At 35.1% G+C, this 22,375-nt stretch overlaps 1 protein-coding gene across 1 annotated transcript; it reads right to left on the bottom strand.

Moving 5' to 3' along the window:
* Positions 1-2,238: 2,238 nt before the first annotated feature.
* LOC129255833 (cyclin-H-like) lies at positions 2,239-20,083 on the bottom strand. The gene is made up of 9 exons (XM_054894162.2): positions 19,881-20,083; positions 18,239-18,361; positions 16,839-16,912; positions 14,629-14,833; positions 9,717-9,824; positions 8,916-8,971; positions 6,778-6,851; positions 5,609-5,720; positions 2,239-4,658 (listed from the first exon to the last, which is right to left on the bottom strand). Exons 1-9 carry the CDS (start codon positions 19,995-19,997, stop codon positions 4,508-4,510), a joined length of 1,020 nt encoding a protein of 339 aa, XP_054750137.2. The 5' UTR covers positions 19,998-20,083; the 3' UTR covers positions 2,239-4,507.
* Between the last annotated feature and the right edge of the window lie 2,292 nt (positions 20,084-22,375).

Genomic DNA, 22,375 nt, shown 5'->3' with positions numbered 1-22,375 from the left:
TGGAAAAATTCACATTTCATATTAATGAAATGCCTTCCCAAAGTATTTACTTTCTCAAGAGTTGTTTAAGAAGTCATTTATAAACAAGAAAGAATGAAAGTAACTGTCTGTTTATTTTTGGCTAGAAAAGACCGGAAAAGACACAGCTTCGAAAGAAACCAAGTAACAACATACATACAAATGCACATGTGGGACTGTGATGTACTCACCTATGTGTTTTTATGTGTATTATTTTCATTTGGAAATCGGTCTTTTTGAGTCAAAAGAGAGGTCATGATTCCTCTTTTTAATGCTTGCAAATAATCAGGATACACCAGATTTTAGCAAAAAGGTCTGTAGAAGGGCATTTCATTGGTGTAAAATGTGACTTTGACTTGGATTTTCACAGTTCTGTGGAAGATTTCTTAGCAGCAACATTTCGTATTGCAGCTCCCTGAGTCTGAATAGGCTGCTAACACGCGCACAGCTGCTTCAAGCATATGCAAAGCTCAAGCCAGCCGGCCGGCGCGGCCGGCTGGATAAAAGCTACTTAATGCTATAGCGGTAGGCCAACTTTGTGTGTGTGTTTGTGTGTAGATCAACAAAAAGGGCGCATGACGAACTGGCTTGCAATTTGAACTGTAGAAAGTTGATAAATGCGTGCAAAATGGGGAGAAAAATTGCGCTATTCTGAGAATTATTGGTTGCCCGATTCGGGCCACCAAAACTTAATATTTTTTCAATAATGGTTGCCCGAGGTGAATTTCTGGTGGCCCCGGGCCACCGGGCCACCGCTAATGTCGAGCCTTGGATACACAATGCAATGCCAGGAGCATTCCACAGCCCAGATTTATTTGGTCATGAACAAATTGTGATGAAACCCATTTTATTGCGTACTTCAAAAAGGGAAGCTTAGCCGTCGGAGTACTTTTTCCAATAAAAATATTTTACAAAATGATCTTGGTGTGTTTAAAATTAAAAATAAAAAGAAATTAGATCATTTGTAGTCTATTATGTATTAAGCATAATTTATTGGTACACACATCAGTGTACAGCATATATACAGTGCGTCCCAGAAAAAACGAAACCGAGATTTAGCGATGATTTATCATAACTTAATCGTAAATAAAATAGACAAATGACATACCAATGTAAAGCTTAGAATCTCCTCTTTCATCTGATATTACTTAGATAATTCCTCATTCACGCATGAGTGAGCAAAAACAATTTGAAGAAAGGATACCAAAAACTCATTTGGCGGGGGGTATCTGAATTTCAAAGAGAAAATCACATGACTGAAAAGTTCAATATCTGCTCTTTTATTTGATACCTTAATCACAGAAAATGGTCACGAAGTGAAAAAGTTATGATCCCTCGAAACAATGCTTGTATTTCCATAATTTCATTAAATAAACGTGTTTTCACTGGTTTCCCACAGAAGCTATCGCACGGTAACAAAAGACTTAATGCATGGCTGATCGTCAACAAAACGGAATGTCGAGAGAGTTTGAACGCTAGCCTGTAAAACCTCTTCATTTTATGAAATTATTGAAATTCAAGCCTTATTTCAAATAACCAGAACTTTGTTATTTCTTGACCATTTTCTGTAATTGAGGTATCAAATTAAAGAGCAGATATTGAACTTTTTAGTCATGTGGTTTTCTTTTTAAAACCCAGATACGGCCCGCCAAATGAGTTTTTGGTATCCTTTCTTCAAATTGTTTTTGCTCACTCATGCGTGAATGAGGAATTATCTAAGTAATACCGGATGAAAGAGGAGATTCTAAGCTTTAAAATGGTAGGTCATTTGTCTATTGTATTTGTGATTAAGTTATGATAAATCATCGATAAATCTCGGTTTCGTTTTTTGTGGGACGCACTGTATAAATGGTGACCAGACATTTGCCAAAGCAATAACTGTTCTTACCTGTCATTCTCTAAAGCTATTGGGTTAGTAAGCTTGCATTTGAGTTGGAATGGGTTTTATTCAGAATATCAATTAACTGGGATTTAGTTTTTAATGTGCAGATTTTTCAAAGGAGCAATTGTCCTAAAGAAATTGACACGGAATCCCTTACTACAAGACTAGTACCGGTATGCATTGATTTCCAGATAGTGCTGTTTGGCAAGACTACAGTTAAGTCATGTTCGAATTGATAGATCATGACTTGATGTCTTTTGGTACTAATACCCAAATTAGTTACCGGTAGTTAGTACTAATACCCAAATTAGTTAGATCACCAATAGTTTGTTTTGTTTGGATGGAGGTCTACTTGCACAATTAATATGGACAAAAATATTAAATGGACTTCAGGTCTCACGCGCGTAAAACATTCCCCATAGACTTGTGTGTTAAAATGGCACTTAAGAAAAATTCATAAAAAATAAATGTGAAATTAGAGGGTCGAATGTTTACTACCTTTGGATAGGATATATATCTGACATTCCATATCTGACCAGAGAAGGGTATCGTAGCCAGCTCATTTTAAAAATAAATCGCCATTTATGAAGATAACTATGATGGGATCAAATTCATCAACTGAAACAGTAAAATAGCCCCAATTCTTCCGCCAGTCAAAAAATAGTTCCAAATCATTGATATATCTTCCCAATTTGGGCAAAGGAAGTTCAGTAGTTACCATTTCTAGAATCAGTGTTAGATTTTGAATCATATTCATACACTTTTGTCAATCAGCAATATCAAATTTAAAAAATTTGAATGGGTTGGGTCGAACGAATATCTTTAGCCCTCCTGATGTAATTAGGCTCATGGCACCTTCACTCAACTGATCACCAGATGGCACTATTTATCTATACAGAAAAGTCATTATCAGGTCACACATCCTCAATAATTCATTCTCCATAGGCTCATGCCTTTAAAATAATATTTGCCCTAAATAATGTGCAAAAAGTGTTAATAATCATGATCCCTGACAAACTTTTATCTGTGGGAAGTTTATAGAATATTCATCAGATTCTGGAGAGATGAAGAGATGTTTTGACCATTTTCTTTTCTCTCTGCAGGGAGCAGCAACCCAGATTACTCCCCCACCCCCCAGCATTAGTGGCAAGAACAATGGTAATAATGTGTCCAGGGCTGGTGATCAACTGTCATAGGCTGGGTATATAATCCAACAATTATTGCCTCTCTCTCCAATGTGAACTTTGCCAGGAATAATCCTTTGTTATGTCCGTTTGAATAAGTGTTCAAATATGGAATAATTAAACATAACTTGATCCGATAAGTGTATGGCCATATGCATACAACTACATGTACAAGAGTAAGGTCAACATGATTCAGCAGTGTATTATATTTATTTTGCATGTGCTTACACGACAAAAAGCACATGCAGAACAGATCATTGAGCCTTCTTACAAATTCAAATTGATGTCATAGCAACAGAAAACACTAAGGCATTATGTAGTACAGCCTTGTAACAGATGAATCTTAAGCCCAAACCCAAAGCCAATTTTGGTTGAAAAATAAGTTACCATACCATATTCATCTGTCATGAGAGTCTCGCAGGTGAACTTTATTTACCTTTGACCTATATTGACATTTGGCCTTATCATGTGACCACTTCCAACAGCACCATTGCATGAAGGTGTCCCTAGTGCATCTATGACCCAAGTTTAGTACCCACTGCAGCAATAATTGCAAAGTTTTGCAACATAAGAGATTATCAAAAAAAATTAGAGACACTTTTGTTTTCATACCAGAAAACCCTGTTTAACCCTCTAGCACCTACAGATTCCTATGCATAATGGCAATTACTCACTGGAGGAAACAATAAAACTGGTAATAAGTAGGCATTGTTCCAAACAAATTGAAATATTTTTTTATAAGTTTACTTTTGTTCATTACAAGTTATATTTATTTTGTAGCATAGGACCTGTTGAATAGAATGGTACATGGCAAAGTTCAATCAGATGTACGAATATTGACCTTTGACAATCGTTTGCAGAGCGAGAAGAAAAAAAACAAAAAGTTCGGGTTTCAGCCGCCCCAGTCCCACGCCTTCAAAAAAATGTAAAGTATCACTGACAGAATACTAAAGTTTTCGCCAAATCTTGGATCAAATATGTCAAAAATTAATTCCAACTCACATCTAGATGTCACTCTGTGTGATATCCAACGTTTTGATGAACATATAGCAAGGCCCGAGCTTCTTCGGCGAAGTAAGTGGTTTTCCGAGACATGGACGCAGCCATCTTTGCTGAGATCGACTGCGCAACAGTCTGGAACTTGCTACACACCGATGCATGTCAATCGGTTTTTCTCTATTATACTCAATAGGAGCATACACTTTTCTATGCAGATCTATGTAGCAGCCAACCTATACGGTATGCACACGCAATATTACCACGGTAAATCATAGACAAGAGATACTATAGCGCAAAGAAAACGTACGGACGGTTAAGGGCGGTTCAGTGTGTAATAGGAAGGGCGGTCTCGGGCGGTTCAGGTGCTAAAGGGTTAAGTGATGTTTTTTCGTGATTTATGTTTCCCCACTTGAAGGAGAAAACTTCATGAAATAAAACATGACAAGTGAGAGGGGAAGACAAACAACGAGAGGTTGGAAGACAAAAGAATGGTCATTACCTCTGCATCTTGCTGGTGTTTGATATAGATGTCTTCATCCTCTGTATTCAATTGATCCTGCAACTTCTTCTTGTATCTAAAAAAGAAACAGATAGTTTATATGTAAACAAGTGTCTTGCACTTTCCTCCCAGCAACAACCAAAGAGGGTCTGCAGCATCAACTGCCTCTACTGCTGTATAGTATGGTTAGATTTATGTTTCTGTACATGATAGAATTTCTATACATTTATTGCTGTTTCTCATTTTAAGTCTGTCGGTCCACGTGCACAGGATGCAAAACAAACAAGTATCATGTCACGTTACAGAACTTTGATTTACTTTCCAAAGCGAAGTTTACCAACCATCCTCTCACATCAAGGTAATAGAAGTCTTTCAAATGAAAATTAGGATAAAGTCAGAGTTGTACACTTTGAACTGGAGTTATTAGGAAATATAGGAATCTAGAATGTTTCTTCTTTTTATCAAGCTTTTTGTTGATTATTTGGAAAACGGAAGTTCCAGATCATGTGGCTGGCCAAGTGTGTACATGGGTAACTTTCTTACCACAACTACCATCATCACTACCAATACTATGTCTACTTTTGATGCTACTAGTACTACCACTACCAACCCAACCATCACTATACTAGCATTGGTTGGAATAAAATGGGAAACGTTAGAAAAAAGGATAGAGAGAGAAAGCAGACGAGTATTGGGAGAGAAAGAGAAGGAAGTATTTTCATGGGAAAGGGAAATTTGGAGATTATAGAAAAAGAGTGGGAACTATAAAGAGAGCAGAGAAGAGCAAAATTTTAAACATGTGTAGAACTATCAATGTCATATTAATTTGTGATGTCTGAAATAACACTTGTAACGACTCACTGATCTTTATTTTTGTCTCGAGTGGGTCATTGGTTTACTTTGGCATGCATTTCAATCTTCTTCAAAACTTAAGAACACCACATGAATGAAAATAAGTATCTCCCTGACTATTGATGGCACATGAGTGTTGTGTATGTAATGGAATAAGTTTGATGTATTACTTACATTAGACTCTCTGGATTAAGTTCCTCATTACGGCACTTTTCAAGTTTCCTTTCTAGTTGCTTGGCAACCTCTGGGTTAAGCTGAGGCATTTTTCTCACCAACTGTCGTATCACTGCAAACAACAGGTAAGGGAAAAAAAATAGCAGCTCAGAAAATAATGATTGTAATTTGAGTAGTATAATCATTCTCGGAATAGAGAGGGGGACATTTTCTAAATCTGTGCATTATTTGTTCATAACAAGACTGAAGTCAACAAAGATGGTAATAATGATGAAGTAAGCGATGATATAATCTACATGTACATCATTTGATTTTAGCTTCAGTGGGTAAAAATAATACAATTGCAGATAAGTCTGCCAAAGTCAAATATCTTGAAGTCACAGAATTCTGTTTCAACTGGGCAAAATTTGACTAAAGAAGTGAATATTACATCTTTTACACATTACATAAACATAACATAAGGCTAAAGCCCCAGTCACAAACACCAGAAGAACCCAGCACAGATCTGGGGTGATCCGGAGGAGAGATCCGTGTAGACACCTTGGAGGTCTGTGCAGGTTTACGAACGTCTAGGAGGCCAACATAGCAGTTTTGGGGCTTGTCAAAAACATCTAGTGTCATCTTTGGACTGCCATACTGGCAGAGCAATCTGGGATGGTCCGTGTAGCTGGCGTCTTGACGCCCTGACAATCCATGTAGACGTCATGCTCTGCCAGCATGGTTCATATAGATCCGTGTGTAGATGCCCTGTTCATATCGTGTGTACAGTCATCAAAGTTTATCAACGCTCAATCCAGGGCAATACTATCCCGGACTTACTCAGATCAATGCTGTGTAGATCCTTGAGGTTCTGTGTTTATATGTGACAGGGGATTTAGCTATTGATTGTGGGCTGAATCCAACGATCGATTCCGGCACTGATTATTGTGTGTGATCAATCGAAAAAAATCAATCCTATAATCGGTCACAAGGCTTCATGTTAAAGGGTCCTAGACTGAAATATAGCTTGGACTTTACAGGTGATTATCAAGGTAACATATATGCAGACAGAAAATGTAAATGAAATCTCATAACTTTTCATGAAGTGATCTACAATTAAATACAGTGCATAAAACCCTCTGTAAGAATCAATCTCCTTTGCTCTTCTCCTTAAAGCCTTCCAAACTTACATTTGATTGTGTTTACTACATCAGGAAGATCCTTTGGGTCATCTCTTCCACTCATTAGAAAATCAGTAACATACCTGCAAAAAAAATATCACAAAAAAATCATAGTATAAAATTATACTCTGGGATATCCAAGCTGAATATGATTTAATCTCTTAAAGCAAGTAAAATCAATCAACGAAAACACTCAAATGTTAATCAAGACAATATCTGTTAAACAATAACAGTTATGACAGTTTCAAAGCCTGCCTGAAGTTTCGTTCAAGGGTCAATAATGTGAATTATATTTAAGTCTCACCTAATATTAGTAATTGGATATCAGGATTTATACAAGGATAATATCCTGAAGATTTTCTTCTTTTTTTCTTTCACACATGAATTCTGTGTTATACTAAAATACATTTTATTGGTACCAGATCAAAATAGTGTTCCTGCAAAACCAGAAAATGCTATAATTTTGATTGGGTCATTAAAGCTTTATGTACTATTTTGATTTAATACCTAGGTAGTGAACACTCAATCGGGCAGTAAAATTTACATTTTACCAGATGCCCAAGTTTACCTGAAGGGGAATCCAACCAAAATGAAATGTCATTTTTAGAGGAAAAAGAAACATCAGTCAAGTAACAGGTGAAAGTTTGAACATAATTAGACAAATAGTAAAAAAAATTGTGAATATTCAAAAGTTGAAAAAATATGTAATCAGTAATCAATATACATGTATGGAGATGTCAACTTGGTGATGTCATAGTGATGTATGGCAAAGGACTACACTTAATAATCCAATACATATAATGGCTAAAATATCATTTTTGTGTGTTTTGGCCCATATCATATTTTCTTTCATGTAGACATAAATAAATATGCTGCCTGTGTTAAGATATTTTGATTACAGCCCAAGTGGAATAAATACTTAGGAAAAACCAACAAATCCCTGATATTTATTTTCATGGCCTATGTGAAGGTTGTCTCCACCATTTGTCATAATTCACTTACACCGTTGCCAATTTGAAATTTACATCCATTAGGATATCAATTTTAAAACAGGCATAAATTTCTTATTGCCTGTCCGGTTTGTTTCAAACTTTCACCATTCTGGTTTTCTCAATTTTTTACCTTCTCTCACACAACATTTCATGCCCAAGGTTGGATTTCCCTCTTATCTTGAGATTCTACCTTATAATTAGCTATCTTGATCTTATCTACATCAGCCTGAGTGGGGTCAGTTTTTCACTCAAGAAAGGAACATGACCTACGGCTTCAGAGAATGTGCAATTTAGGTCTCATCTTTAACGAGTACACAATAGCCATGAGAAAAAAAAAGACAAATGAAAAACTTTAAATTCAGTTGCTCATCAACAAGTATTATTCTAAATCTTCAAAGTGTGGATCTCACATCTAGCTCATGAGAATCACAGTTATTGATAATCTCACTTGTGAGCAAGTTACTAATAATTCATAAACTTGTGCATGACTTACAAGGAAATCTGCTCTCATCTATATTCTTAAACTAGTTAAGTGGAAACCATGATGATCAAAGACGTCTTGGAAGCGATAAGTGGTCTCCCAACCCAGTTTGGAAAACTACCTTGCGACAAGGTTTTCAAAACCATTTTGCCTCGTTAAACTGGTCTACGCATAGGTGGAACACAACCATTCTTCGATAATCTTCGCACAGAAGTACAAGAGTGTGTGCATGTTGGGCGCACTACTCATTACCCGCTGTGTGTAGAATGCCAACACTGCGGTTTCAAATCTCTTTCTAAACATGTGAGCCCACCAAGAGCTTTCCCATAGCAACAAGACCATTTTATGCAAAGTGGTTCTGGAAACTAGTTCAGGACATTATGATGAGATGCTAGTGAAGCAATCTTCTAAACTGTGTAAATGGTAACCAGTTCAAATTTCTTTCTAAACATGTGAGCCCACCAAGAGCTTGCCCATAGCAACAAGACCATTTTAAGCAAAGTGGTTCTGGAAACTAGTTCAGGACATTATGATGAGATGCTAGTGAAGCAATCTTCTAAACTGTGTAAATGGTAACCAGTTCAAGAAAGATACTTTGCTGGATCAGAAATAGCAGGATAATTTGAAAACCCTGGGCAGATAGAGATGGGCTTAGAAAACTAACATTGACTTACTTATCAATGTTTGTGTCTTGTCTCGATGAACTGGATACTAGGGCTGCAAGAGCAATCTGTAGGAGAAAACATTCAGGCTAAATAAATAAAACTTACACACACTTTGTGACATAACAATTGGTCCTAAGGAATTTACTTAGCCCTCCTATCTTAACTAATTTAAAGAAAGTTCTAAAAATGATTGTTTGGTCTAGATAATCACTGGGGGAATTATATCACATAAACAAAACTTGTATCATTTACTTTTCTTATAGGACTGAGATATCAATATCTTTAGGGCAAAGCCATTTTTCTATGGGGCACACAAGGCACTATGTGAAAATTAAAAAGGAACCCCCCCCCCCTCAAATAAAAAAGGCCAGGGCCAAATAATAAGTCATGCAAGAAAAGGCCTTTGTACCTTTGGGTAGATTCAACTCCAGATTCAATTATTTGAAACTATTCTTTTGTATCCTTGTAGTTTCATATTTTCCCCCGAATATAATAGGCCTACTGTTAGTGACACTGTTGCACTCATAAACAGCATAAAATTTAATACCAGTAGGTACTAAAACCAAGATAATCAAACTTACATCTTTCAGCTAGCAAACAAAAAAAATAATCAAATATTGATGTGTCAAACTCCAAGTAGGACGACATAACAAGAGTACACTGCTTAGAATAATGGGTTAAGAATCTGGCAAGATTTGAGTAGTTATTGACTTGAGGTGGCGCTATACATATACCCAATGCTGCTGGTTTGTATTTGCTTTGAGGTCTAAAGCTAAGCTTTCTCTCTAATACTTTGGTGATAGTTCTTACCTGTGATGGAGAACAGAGTAAGCATGCATCAGTAGCTAAAGATCGATTGATAAACTCTTCTGCACCTTTCCTCAGTAGCTCAGGCTGCTTCAAGCTTGGATACCTTGTCTATAGCACATAAACAAGAAAAAGGTAACAGTAGGCTACTAGGCACCTTTCATACCAAAAATCAGAGCCATGTCTTTCATGCAGGAATCCTGAGAGGGGCTTTTCAATGAGGCTATTCTCACTTTCACCATTGACTAAACAATGGGAAATGCAGGAAGGTATTTGTGAAAAATATGCCTTTAGATCCAGCTATACAGATGTTTTAAGTCCGTCCAGCAGCATTCTTGCGTAACCCACTGTTTTGCTGATTGGGGCGATTCCACACTAGAACTTCAAAAATATCATAAATTTCAACATGCTTTCAATAAGTAGTGTAATATTTTACTATGATACCTAATTTTGTATGAAAACTATGAGTTGAAGTACAAACACTGCCTGAAACAATTATTGGCAAAGCACGAGAAGATAAAAATATTGCAGGTCAATGGAATAATGTATCATTGATGGTTCCAAATAATATCTACAACATTTTCATGATCTATAATAGGGGCAGCCCTGATTTTTCCGAACCTATTTTTGGCAATGTCACGTACGACACATGAAAATGCAAGTTTTTCCTACAATTTTATTTTTGATGATGCAATTTCACAATATCAGTTTCTCTTTCTTTGACCCATGGGTGAGCGATTTATCCCATAAGGATCTAATTACTGCCCTTCATTTTTCAATAATTGTCCTATTAAAAGTTGTCCCGTATGACACACAATATATAATGCATTTAATTGCAGGATTTGGATTCAGAAACTATAAATAGTAGGCCTATTTTAATTCAAGTAATTAATTTGACATAAAGTGAACTGAAAAAGCACTTTTTTATCTCCATAGAACATGAAATAGGTGATTCTAACCATTTTAATTGATTTCATGTAGGCGTATTCTTTTGTGATTCCCTTCAGCTAAATTGGTGATTTTCACTTGTCAGAGCAGGTTAATTTCTTTGTCATTGAGCATGAAAAGAAAACCTTTATTATTGATTCACCCTAGCCTGGAAGATGACTTCTTCTTGCATGCTAATGTGGAATTATTATAAGATGTAAAAAAAAAATTACATATCAATCATCTATTTGGACTTCCCTTGATGATCGCTAATTTCTTGATATACAGTATTGAAACTCCTTACTTTTTTCAAGTTGTAAAAAAAAATCTGGAAAATAAGACAAACCATATGGTTTCATGAAATGCAGAAAGGTTTGAAAAAGTAGAACCGCATTTCTTTAGAAAAAAATATTTTGTGGAATTACAAGTGACAGTTGTGACAAATTATTACATTTTAGCCCCATAATTTACACAAACAGTTTCATTCATTCATTGTTTAAATCGTGTATTGGAAATCATCAATTAATTCACTAAAATATAACTTCACACAAAACCTCAAGTTTTTCAGCTCGTAAACATGCTGTGAATGAACCCTTGTACATTTCCCATCATGAAAAAAAAATGATAACATTTTGCTCCCGATTGTATATATTGAAGTTACTTAAATATTGTCCTGAATGACTACTTATTAAAAGACTTTTCATTAAAAAGGAAGAATTTAGGGACAATGCTCCCCTTCTGATTGATAAAAAGTTCATTGTTTTATTCAGGCTGCCCAGTACAACACGCAAGTGCCTGTACAACACACAAGAGTCCCGTACGACACACAAGTGTCCCGTAAGACACACAAGCAGAGCTGCCAACCACACTTGACAAAAAATCCTATTATTTCACCCAAAAAATCCTATTTTTAGACAAAAAATCCTATTCATACCCGTTATGTACTTTCCTACTATACATCTCATTATTTTGTTGTGCTCACTGTAATTTTTACATCCGACAGGCAAGGTTCCACATTAACTTTTTTTAGTGGTGGCCCGTTCGGGCCACCAAAACCTTCAAATTTTTTTTTTTTTGATGGCCCGATATTAAAGTTTGGTGGCCCCAAAAATATAAAGAAAAACATTAAAAATGAATACAACAAACTTCTGAAATATCAATTCTGCAGCCACTACCACAAAGTCACTTTCACTTTGTACATCTTGTATGTAAATCTTGTTTGCTGTTATTTTACTTTGCTAATTGATTTGTGGTAAAATATAAATTGTTCTATCATTGTAAATATGAAATGATTGAAAGAGAGTAAAATGTATTGTTCCCAGGATGTGTGGACTTTTAAAACAATCTCTGTATAGACACACACTCATAATAGTAAAAATAAATAGTGCAAAGCTAACTCATATAAATGTACAAAACAACAATTTTTCCTTTGAATCCTAAAACCTAGATTATACAAATCCCATTTATTTTTGTTTTCTCTTTTGCAGCATATTATAGCAGGAGAAAATCACAGAAAAATATGCTGCAAAATTAGAACAATGCATAAAAGTGGGAAACGAGCAAAAAAAAATTAAAAGAATATTACAAAAAGAAAACAAAAATAATAAAAAATAAGTGAAATAAAACAAAAGAAAGAAAATGAAGAAAAACAGAACAGGAAAAAAAGTAAAAAAGAACAAACAAATTAAAGAAAAAAAGAAACAAAAGAAAATGAAAAAAAAACTTAATAAAACAAAATTAATAAAAAATGGGGAAGGGGGAAAAAGTGAGAAGCCATTACAAATATTTTTAACAGCTGTACGTAGCAACAGTTTAAGCCAATTGAGCAAATAATTTTCACTCACCTTTTGGGGATGGCGCATTTCAATTTTTATAACCTTAATTTCGTTTGTATTATTTTTTCAGTAGAAACATATTCTTTAATCAGTCATATTCAATGGGAAGGGGTATATGGTTTAACCACTGTCAAAAAAAAAAAAAAAAAAACGGCAAAAGTTATATCTGGAAAAAAAGTGTGAGAAGTCCTTTACTTTGTTTGCCAAAATATTTGAAAAATTCACATTTCATATCAATGAAATGCCTTCCCAAAGTATTTTCTTTCTGAAGAGTGGTTTAAGAAGTCACTTATAAACAAAAAAGGAAAAAACTGTCTGCTTATTTTTTGCTAGAAAAGACACAGCTTCGAAAAAAACCAAGTATCAACATACATATAAATGCACATATGGGACTGTGATGTACTCACCTATGTGTTTTTATGTGTATTAATACATTTGGAAATCGGTCTTTTTGAGTCAAAAGAGAGGTCATAATTCCTGTTTTTAATGCTTGCAAATAATCAGTTTACACCAGATTTGAGTAATATGGACTGTAGAAGGGCATTTCATTGTTGTAAAATGTGACTTTGACATAGATTTTCAAAGTTCTGTGGAAGATTTCTTAGCAGCAACATTTCGTATCGTAGCTCCCTGAGTCTGAATAGGCTGATAGCGCACAGATAGCTACAGTGGTTTCATGCAAAGCTCACGCACGCCAGCCGGCCGCCCGGCTGGATAATAGCTACTGTATGCTATAGCGGTAAGCCTATGTACTGTCATGTGTGTGTGTATTTGTGTGTAGATCAACAAAAAGGGCGCATGACAAATTGGTTGCAATTTGAACTGTAAAAAGTTGATAAATGCGTGCAAAATCGGGAGAAAAATTGCGCTGCTGTGAAAATTATTGGTTGCCCGATTCGGGCCACCAAAACTTAACATTTTTCAATAATGATTGCCCGAGGTGGATTTCTGTAATGTCGATCTTGCCATAGCTATATTTTCAAAAAATCGTATTTTATTTGTAAAAATCCTAGTGTCGTATTTTAAGTGAAAAATCGTACGGAATACGACAAAATCGTACTATTTGGCAGCTCTGCACAAGTGTCCCGTACGACACATTATTTTGTATATGATATATTGACAGAAATATTCAGCCAATAGCGGTTTCTAACATAATGAATGTCTTTAGTTTGATGGGATTATCATTATCATCAGCCAAATAAAGTGATTGAAGAAGTCACAGAGACATAAAGTAAGAAAGTTTGGCTTCAATTTAGAGATGTCCCGTACGCCACAATGTTCTTGAAAATTGTAATTTGCTTTATTTATTCATGAATGTTTATTTTGCTTTCTTTCATAGATGTGTTTGTTCTTGGGTAATTGAATATCAATTTGAGTTCAGTTTCTATGAAAATTATCAGTCCAACTCACAGACTTTAGAGTACAAACTTGAGGTTTCTAAAAAAGCCACTTTTTCTGCGTCCGTACGACACATTACCATTTTAAATCTGTATTATACAGGATGTGAATTCAAGTCATGTTAAGTCATGGTTTTTCTAACACTCTGGTAGTACTTGATGATCACCTTTAGTTACTGGAATATTTTTTGTTTTTCTTGTCAAAAAACTGTCAAATGTTCTCTAAATGTCCTGTACGACACGTATGGAATCACCCATTGAGAATTTATGGATTAGCGATGGAGAACAGTCTATGGGATTCCTGAGTGAAAGACAAAGCTCTTACATTCAAGGTGCCTTAATTGATGGTACAAGATTATACCAACATTTTTTTGCATTCAGATAGCACTTTTCCATTCAAAACATGCCATACGCGCTTTACAATATAATGTATTGCAGAAGATGCTGATCATCGTGGTAATAGAAAGAGCTGAGAATTCAGTCTGCTGTCACAAGATGGAGCAACTTGGAATTGCGACATTTAAGCTGCTACCTGCTAGTCTTTGTCAGGCAACGTTTTAAAAACCATAAATAATTATTCTCTCCAGGTCCTTAGAATACATAAAGTGGATGTTAAACTCAACATTTTGAGCATAAATTTCAACTAGAAATCCCAGGCATGATGTAAAGAGGAATTTCAGACGAGATGTTAAGGGAATGCTTTTATTCATTTTAGTTTGCTAAAACACTCAATGGCCATACCAACCCTGTACGCACCTTGATGTCTATGAAGAGACCCTCCATGGGTCTGTATGGGTTGTGAACAGTCAACTGAAAGTTCAGCTGCTGCATGACAAGAAGCTCATGACTCAGGATCAATTCAGCCATTTTCTCCTGCTCCTCGGGTCGAAGGTTACCACAGAACTGTGAGATGGAGACATTAAACTCCTCCACCTTACAGGCAAGGTACACACAGGTCAACCTGTAACACAATGGAAATCTACATTGAAGACTGCAGCCTAAAATTGAAATAAATAAGCCTAAATTTTCTTTTTTCTTTCATGTTGACCATTATTTTTGTCTTATCGTACTATATTTTTTGTTCTGAGGTAAATAATTTTAAAATGCTATTTCCATCTAAATTATTATCATTTAATATAAAGTTTATGTATGTTTTTAATCTTGTGGATGTTACCACACACGTCCAGGTCAGGAAGGGAAGCCTGTGGACTATAGTATTGATTTTACTTTTTCCTTTCATAGGCAACCTGGACTTGTACCGTAGACATCGCTCTTCATTCTGTCATTGTACTCATGTAAATTTATTTGTACATTGATCTTTGTTGAAAGGCCAAATGAAAATATTGATAGGAGAGACATGATTTTGCATATTATCGCACTTATTGTGGTTCCACATGACATGTATACTAAGTGTGACATCAACTGAAAATGATCTTTTAGAGTCAAGAAAGAGGTCAAAAAAGAGGGGAGCTTCTATTTTCTTGACAGTGTCCAACTAAATCAAAACAATTTCAAGAAAATATAGAAAATATATGGGCATTGCATGGATGTAAATTTGTGAAATATGAAATTTAAGCAACTTTTGGGAATGTTAAATGTGAAATTTAACCCTCAATCTCCCGGGGTATTCTGATTCTTGTCATTCCCGGGGGGGGGGGGGGGGGGCCATTATGGCCCCCCCCTTAAGATCTCAGCCGTGGATTGCGCGATCACAACGAAAATTTGCATGATGGTAGAGAATGACGTAATCTACGCAGTTGCATTGGTAAATTTCACTGAATTCATGTATTTTTATTTTATATGAATTAATTATGCTAATTTATTCATGAAATCATACTTTTTGCTCTGATTCACTAAATAAAGCTCCTAGAATGCTATTTTTTGGTGAAAATATTCTTTATAGCATTCCTAACAATTGTGAATGAAAAAAATTCTGGTACCAAGACCGATTTCTTATGTATTTTATTGTTTTTTAATTTCTTACATGTATGTATTTCTCTGTTTTTTTACTTTTTGTTTTTCATTGTTTTTTCAATGGAAATCGTTCCAGACTTAATTCTAATCATAAACAAGGCAAAATTAATTAAGTTTGATCATTAAAAGTAGAAATAATGATACATTTATGAATTTTGGCCAAATACACAATTTGCATTGGATTTGTACATGAAATCACGTTTATGAGCAATTTTGGGTCTGACATGCACTTACATAATGTTGCGTAATGTCGAAACCGCGTACCCGGGCGTCACAAATTTGGTCTCAAAATTTGCGCGAGACTTGAAAGTAAAAAGTCAGTGAGCGGCGAGGTCAAAAAATTTTGCGCAGCAGATATATCGCAAAAATTGTTGAGGGGGGGCCATAATGGCCCCCCCCCCCCCCCCGGGAGAATTAGGGTTAAGCAACATTTTGGGAAGGTTTTTATTTTTGTTATTGTAACCCCTGCCTGGGTAACCATATCAGCCCATTTATTAACAGCATTTAAATGTTTTCCAAGTTAAACATAATGACTCAGGCCAAGGGGAAAGTCATAAAACTGGGGATATGAAACATCTAAGAAATCTACAAAAAAAAAACCTGGCTATTCAAAGCAACATTGCCTTTTAAATTATTCTTTGCACTTCTGAAGAAAAAGCTATATTCCAGAAACCTGGTAATAACCAAAGTCCAGAAATTGAGGCAGATGTTGAAAATGTGATTATGTTACAACAAAGAAATAAAGAAGAAAAGACATGATTGTACTACTCAACACAAAAGAAACACAGCACATTGAGAACTGCATTAGAAAAAGAAACTGTCATTAACTTCTTGTTTCATAACAATTCAAGGGACCTCAATCAATTTCTGTCTCATTTTCAATTTTCCAGAGCTCCCCCCCCCCATAACATTTAAAGATTGATTTACACATTGACATATATATTAAATGAAGCAGATAGTCTTTGTTTTCAAATAATTTTGAGAACACTTACATAATGTATTTGGGATGGTAGTCCATAGCTGTATTATAAATGTAGAACCTCTTGAAATAGGCACATGATGTCCCCTGTATATAAGTGAGAGACAAATAAAAACAGTACTCAGACAGTCTGTATTTGAAGCTAATTCCATCCATGAAAGAAAATCTAACCAATTGTTATCATTTATCAGCCATGTGAGGCAAATTATAGATTAGGTGAAATGCTACATGCTCCTTCCAGACTTCGTCAGTAGCAAACAGCAAAACATACATGTTGAATCATTTTTTTTCTTCCAAACTCAAGTAGTCACAATGATCAGTGATTTCATAAGATCGTATTTCCATTCAATCTCCATCATATTGTCTTCATCACAACATCATAAATCTTCATCATATTATCATAAATCTATAGTAACTTTTGACTACAGAAAATGCACACAAATTCAAATAGACAAGAGTATAGCCAAGATGAATAGAATATACACATTTACAAATAAAATAACAAATACAGCGGAATGGCAAGATCAAATCACATAGGTAACTCAAAATAAAATATATCATACAAGTCAATACAACCAAGTATAAAATATATTGAAATTACAAATATAACAATTTAATACATTTGCAATAAAAAATTCACATGAAAAGAGACATATAATAGGTGTAAGGCGTATAAAAAGAATATTCAGCGAGTATCTTGGCAAGTAAAGATTATAAGATGTATTTCAGAAATATTTACATAATAATAATAAATTTGACGTCTGGGAAAAGATAAATTACAAATTATTATTACTGGGCATCATTTTTCTACAATCATTTAGCACTTGTTGTTTTTATTTGTTGTTTTAAAAAATAACATTTGGAAAAGAAATTGTTGGATCAATCTAAATCTATTCCAATCCAATGTCCCTCGCCGTCTACTAATATAATTGTTTACTATACTACCAGCATTTATTAAGGCACTGTTGAAGTACACACTTCACAGAATCCATGCGGTGAAGGGCACAGCAGAGAGTACCGGTACTTGTTATTACTTGCACGCTGTAAGCAATTTTTTATCGAATGATGTACATACACTTGCACTCTGCACTTCACCAGTACAACAATACACCAGACGGTGGCCTGTACTGTTTACAGAAGAAGAGTATTCACAAACTTATCATGTTCAAAGTTTACTATGCGCAAAATATCCTTTCTACCCAAACGAACAAGTTCCTGTCATTTATACTATAAATTCATGCATTAACTATGACAAGAATATGAAATAGTCCTGAAAAGCTAAAACTAAATGATTGTTCATACATCAAAACCACATCGTTGGCTTTTTACAGATAAGCAGCTATATGAACAGGGTTAAAAGCAGAAGTATATATATTAATTGAAATGTTTCTCAAAACACTTAATATTGCTTACCACCACAGCAGGAGGCACAGGGGGTTGAAACTTCTTACAAAAGTCTCGAAGAAGAAACTCATACGATTCACAAAGTGTCCTCTCCTCTCCTTCACTCAAGAAGAAAGTGGTTGGATCTTTACCCTGCAAAGAGTGTGTAAAGGTAATTAAAACTGCTTATTTCTCCATCCATTTTTCAGGCACAGAATGGTCTGAAAATGTATAAATCTATATCATTGTTTCTTGAGTTTGTTTGTTAGCATCCAAAGGACCTGTTGATTAAGAAATATATTAAAATTTACAGAGGGAACTACACATTCTCAAATGTTAAATTCCAATTTTCACAAAGAAACATCCAATGGATAAAAATAATAATCGCTGCAGTTTTCTTAGATTAGAATGTTATATGATACAATTCGCAATATTCCCCAAAGGTTTACCCGAGCTTTGATGCAGTAAAAGAAAAAAACATCAAGGATTGTCATAAGGGGCAGATCCAGGATTTTCCAAAGGGGGGGGGCACATTTTTCCTTGGAAAATGTGACAAGCAGGCAAAATAAATGCCAGGCTTTCACAAAAATATAAAATCACTTTTCCCTCATAAAATTTGACACCCCCCCAAAAAAAAAGGTCCTCACTTTTGAATGAATGACATACATATTCCCATTAAAATATTTGCTGTGCCTCTTAAGGGGGGCACACTTGTGTATGAACATATTAAATAAAAAATATTGGCTATGACTCTCAAAAGGAGTCAAGGGCCGGATGTGCCCCCCCCCCCACCTGGATCCGCCGACTGTCATTAACGCCCAAGAAAACAATATTAAATAATGAACTACAGTCTGACCTCTCTTATCCAGCCTCCCCTTATCCGAATCTCAATATTATTCGGATGCACACTTGCTGAGATTTTTTTTTTTTTTTTCAATCTCGTACGAGGGGGAATGAGCTTTCAATCTAAACTCAAAATTCCTACGCAAACTCACTTTGATTACATACATTTTCCAATATAGTCTACCTACAACCACATTATTTTTTAATGAAAATATCTTACCCAAATCACCGAAAGAACTTAAACAGGATAAATTTCCAGTAAAACAGGGCACAGCGCAACCATTTTATCACATTCTCTTTTTTTCAGAAAAAACAACACTTCTCACTAGCTAGCGCTATAGGCCTCGATACAGACAGTGCCATCTATCATGTTTGAGCCTACAGTCATAACAATGGCTGGCTTTGCAAAGCTGTGATGCTCGCCACGATGATCCAGTTTTAAAACTTAGTTTCATCGAGTCATTCTCTTTCTTTCAAGGTATGCTCGATGTATACCTCAATAATTTCAGCAGGTAAATCATCCATGAGTTTTGGTGACCAATGAGTTTCATTTCCGTAAAAAACACCTATAATTTGCAATGACACTGCAGGGAATACTTGCCTGTGTACGCCCACTACAATAGATTATGTGTAGCTACCATAAGGAAGGCAGTTCAGTGTATTTAATATTAAGATTCCCAGATCCGGATAAATCCCTTATCTGGATTGGTGCTGGTCCCAAGTCCCAACGTGTCCGGATAAGAGAGGTTGGTCTGTACTATGTAATTCACCCCAACTCCATGTATGTTAAATTCATTTCACCTTGTGATGTATTTGTGACAAGTCTCACCTGAGATTTGGATTGATGTTCCTCCCTGTACCTTTGGTTGGAAGCCGACCGTTTCTCGTTCAGTTCTTCCTGGGATGAGAATGTCCATGCTCTCAGTTGAGTGCTGTTATGATACATCTTCTCCCTAACTTCAAATAAATCCTGATAAAAAAGACGACTTGCCTGGATAAGACTGATAGAGCGCAAAACATAAAGAAAGAGAGAGAGGGATGAAGAAAGAACTAGATAGCAACCAATGAAATTATTTTCCCCTCCCATTTCAATCGCACTCAGTGAGTGGAAAAACCAATTACCAAAATGATAAAATGATTTTCATTTGTGTCAAACTAGATTCAGCTAGACATTATGTACATGTATATAAATCCACAATTTAGGAGGGGAAAGTCTGGTGCAACAAGCTAATCCTACTTCCAACTTCAATAATTGTGTGATTTAGAATTCAATGTTTTTTTCATTTCTTGTGATACTTGTAGACATTTACCATACAGGTAAAAGAAAATAGTTGCAGGAAAAAATATTTCATGAAAATGTATTTAAAATCAAGTTTAATTGTCACCATATTATCATTTATCTACAGTAGATCTTGTACAATAAAGTAAACTTATCTTTATGATATCATGAAATCTTAGCTCAAAACCGACAATTCTGATGATCACTAACACAGACTAGAAATTTGACGTGTCCCAAGGACACAGATGCCCCCACTTAACGCGATCAGAAATTCATTCAATATGATTGAACTTAATATCGTGCAGAAACCAATATGCATATGAACAAATTTAGACCTTTGAAACCATCTCGCATATATAATGAGCTGTGACCTTTGACCTGCGGACTCCGAATTTGAACTTAGCCTGTATTTTGGTGTCATCTACCTACACACCAAAAATGTTTAAAATCCATCAAATATTTTTTCGAGTTTGTGCGCAGAAACCAATTTGCATATTTTATGAGCTGTGACCTTTGACCTGCAGACTCCAATTCAAACTTAGCCTGTATTTTGATGTCATCTACCTACACACCAAAATTTTTTTAAATCCATTTAATATTTTTAGAGTTATAGCGCGGAAACCAATTCCATATTTAATAAGCTGTGACCTTTGACCTGCGGACTCCAATTTCGAACTTAGCCTGTATTTTGGTGTCATCTACCTACACAACAAAAATTGTTAAATTCATTTGAATATTTTTTGAGTTATTGCACAGGAAAAATATTTTTCGATTTATTGCGTGGAAACCAAGTGGGGGGACGGACGGACGGACAGGGGCAACGCTTAATGCCCCCTCCAGACTTCGTCTGCGGGGGCATAAAAAGCATATTGGGACAGTGTAATATTGCTTGGAAAAATACTCACATTTGATCGAATTTTGTGCTTATTTTACCCATTTCTCATCAATTAGACATTTTTATCCAGAGCCATTTGCCACATGTTTTAGTTATACATACAAACACTTGGGTGGTAATACTTGATAAAGTTTGAGCTCATTTTTAGATCGTTACAACAACTGGTATATAAAGAGTTTAGTTCAATGATTTGTGTGGTTTATTCAAATTCCCAAAAGCTTTTGTTCCTTTTTTGTCATTGATGAATTCTTGAGAGACAATGCTTTGAAAATACCACATGTGGGAGATAAACTAGTAGTTCAGTTAGACATGATAATTCAATCTCATAAGAAATTGAAGGTTTAAATTTGCGACATAGATAGCAGAATTAACCGTATTTTGTCATTTAAGTGCTGCACATAAGAATTAAAAATATATTGAAGTGAATTTACATACATGAAATATAATGGTAGTGATAATTCTTTGACTTTAGTTAGGGAAGGAGAAGCAGATGAAACTGAAATTGGTGAGCTCAGAGTCAGGCTCCTCACGCACTTGATTACTATTATGTCCAAGTTTTATGAATCAGGGGCGGTATTCTGAAAACGTTCTTATCTTAATTTTGTTCTTATCTACGTCACGTTCTCAAATTGGTATTCTGAAAACGTTCTTATCTTTTGTTCTTATCTTTTTCTTATCTTGCTTTCCATCCTATGCTGAGCGCGTAAATTTGTTACACGCGCATAATACAAAAGCGCACTAAAAAGATAAGAACAAAATAAAGATAAGTGGTATTCTGAAAACGTTCTTATCTTTTACGATATTTATGATAATATTTAAGATAGCTAGAGGGTTATCACATCTCACGATGTTCGCGTTCTTTCTTGCTAAAAAAAGATGGCCACTGGTAATAACATGTATTCTTTCCATCCTTTCTTTTATCCACCCTTTATTTTGTTTTTCACCTTTTTTTTCTATCCTTTTGTCTTTCTTTATCTATTTTCACTTTTTCTTCCTTTCTATCTGTCTATCTTCCTTTCTTTTATTCTTCATTTATATCTTTTGCTTTATTCTTTTGAATTTTTTAATCTCTTCCTTATTCTTATGTTACTTTGTTTCATGTATTCTTCATCTTTCTTCCTTTTTTATTTTCCCTTTTCGTTCTTTTTCT

This window comes from Lytechinus pictus, chromosome 3 (assembly GCF_037042905.1).
Source record: "Lytechinus pictus isolate F3 Inbred chromosome 3, Lp3.0, whole genome shotgun sequence".
NCBI lineage: Eukaryota > Metazoa > Echinodermata > Echinoidea > Temnopleuroida > Toxopneustidae > Lytechinus > Lytechinus pictus.
Note: the sequence above shows the minus strand (reverse complement) of the source record. Positions and strands in the feature narration are given on the sequence as shown.

Bases quoted from the DNA above. Each gene is read 5' to 3' on its own strand.
- LOC129255833 (XM_054894162.2), bottom strand. From the start codon at position 19,997: ATGTATCATAACAGCACTCAACTGAGAGCATGGACATTCTCATCCCAG. The intron at 9,825-14,628 runs GTGCGTACAGGG...TATGTGCTATAG, and splicing joins GTCTCTTCATAGACATCAAG to ACAAGGTATCCAAGCTTGAA. The intron at 5,721-6,777 runs GTAAGTTTGGAA...TGTTGTTTGCAG, and splicing joins TGTAGTAAACACAATCAAAT to TGATACGACAGTTGGTGAGA.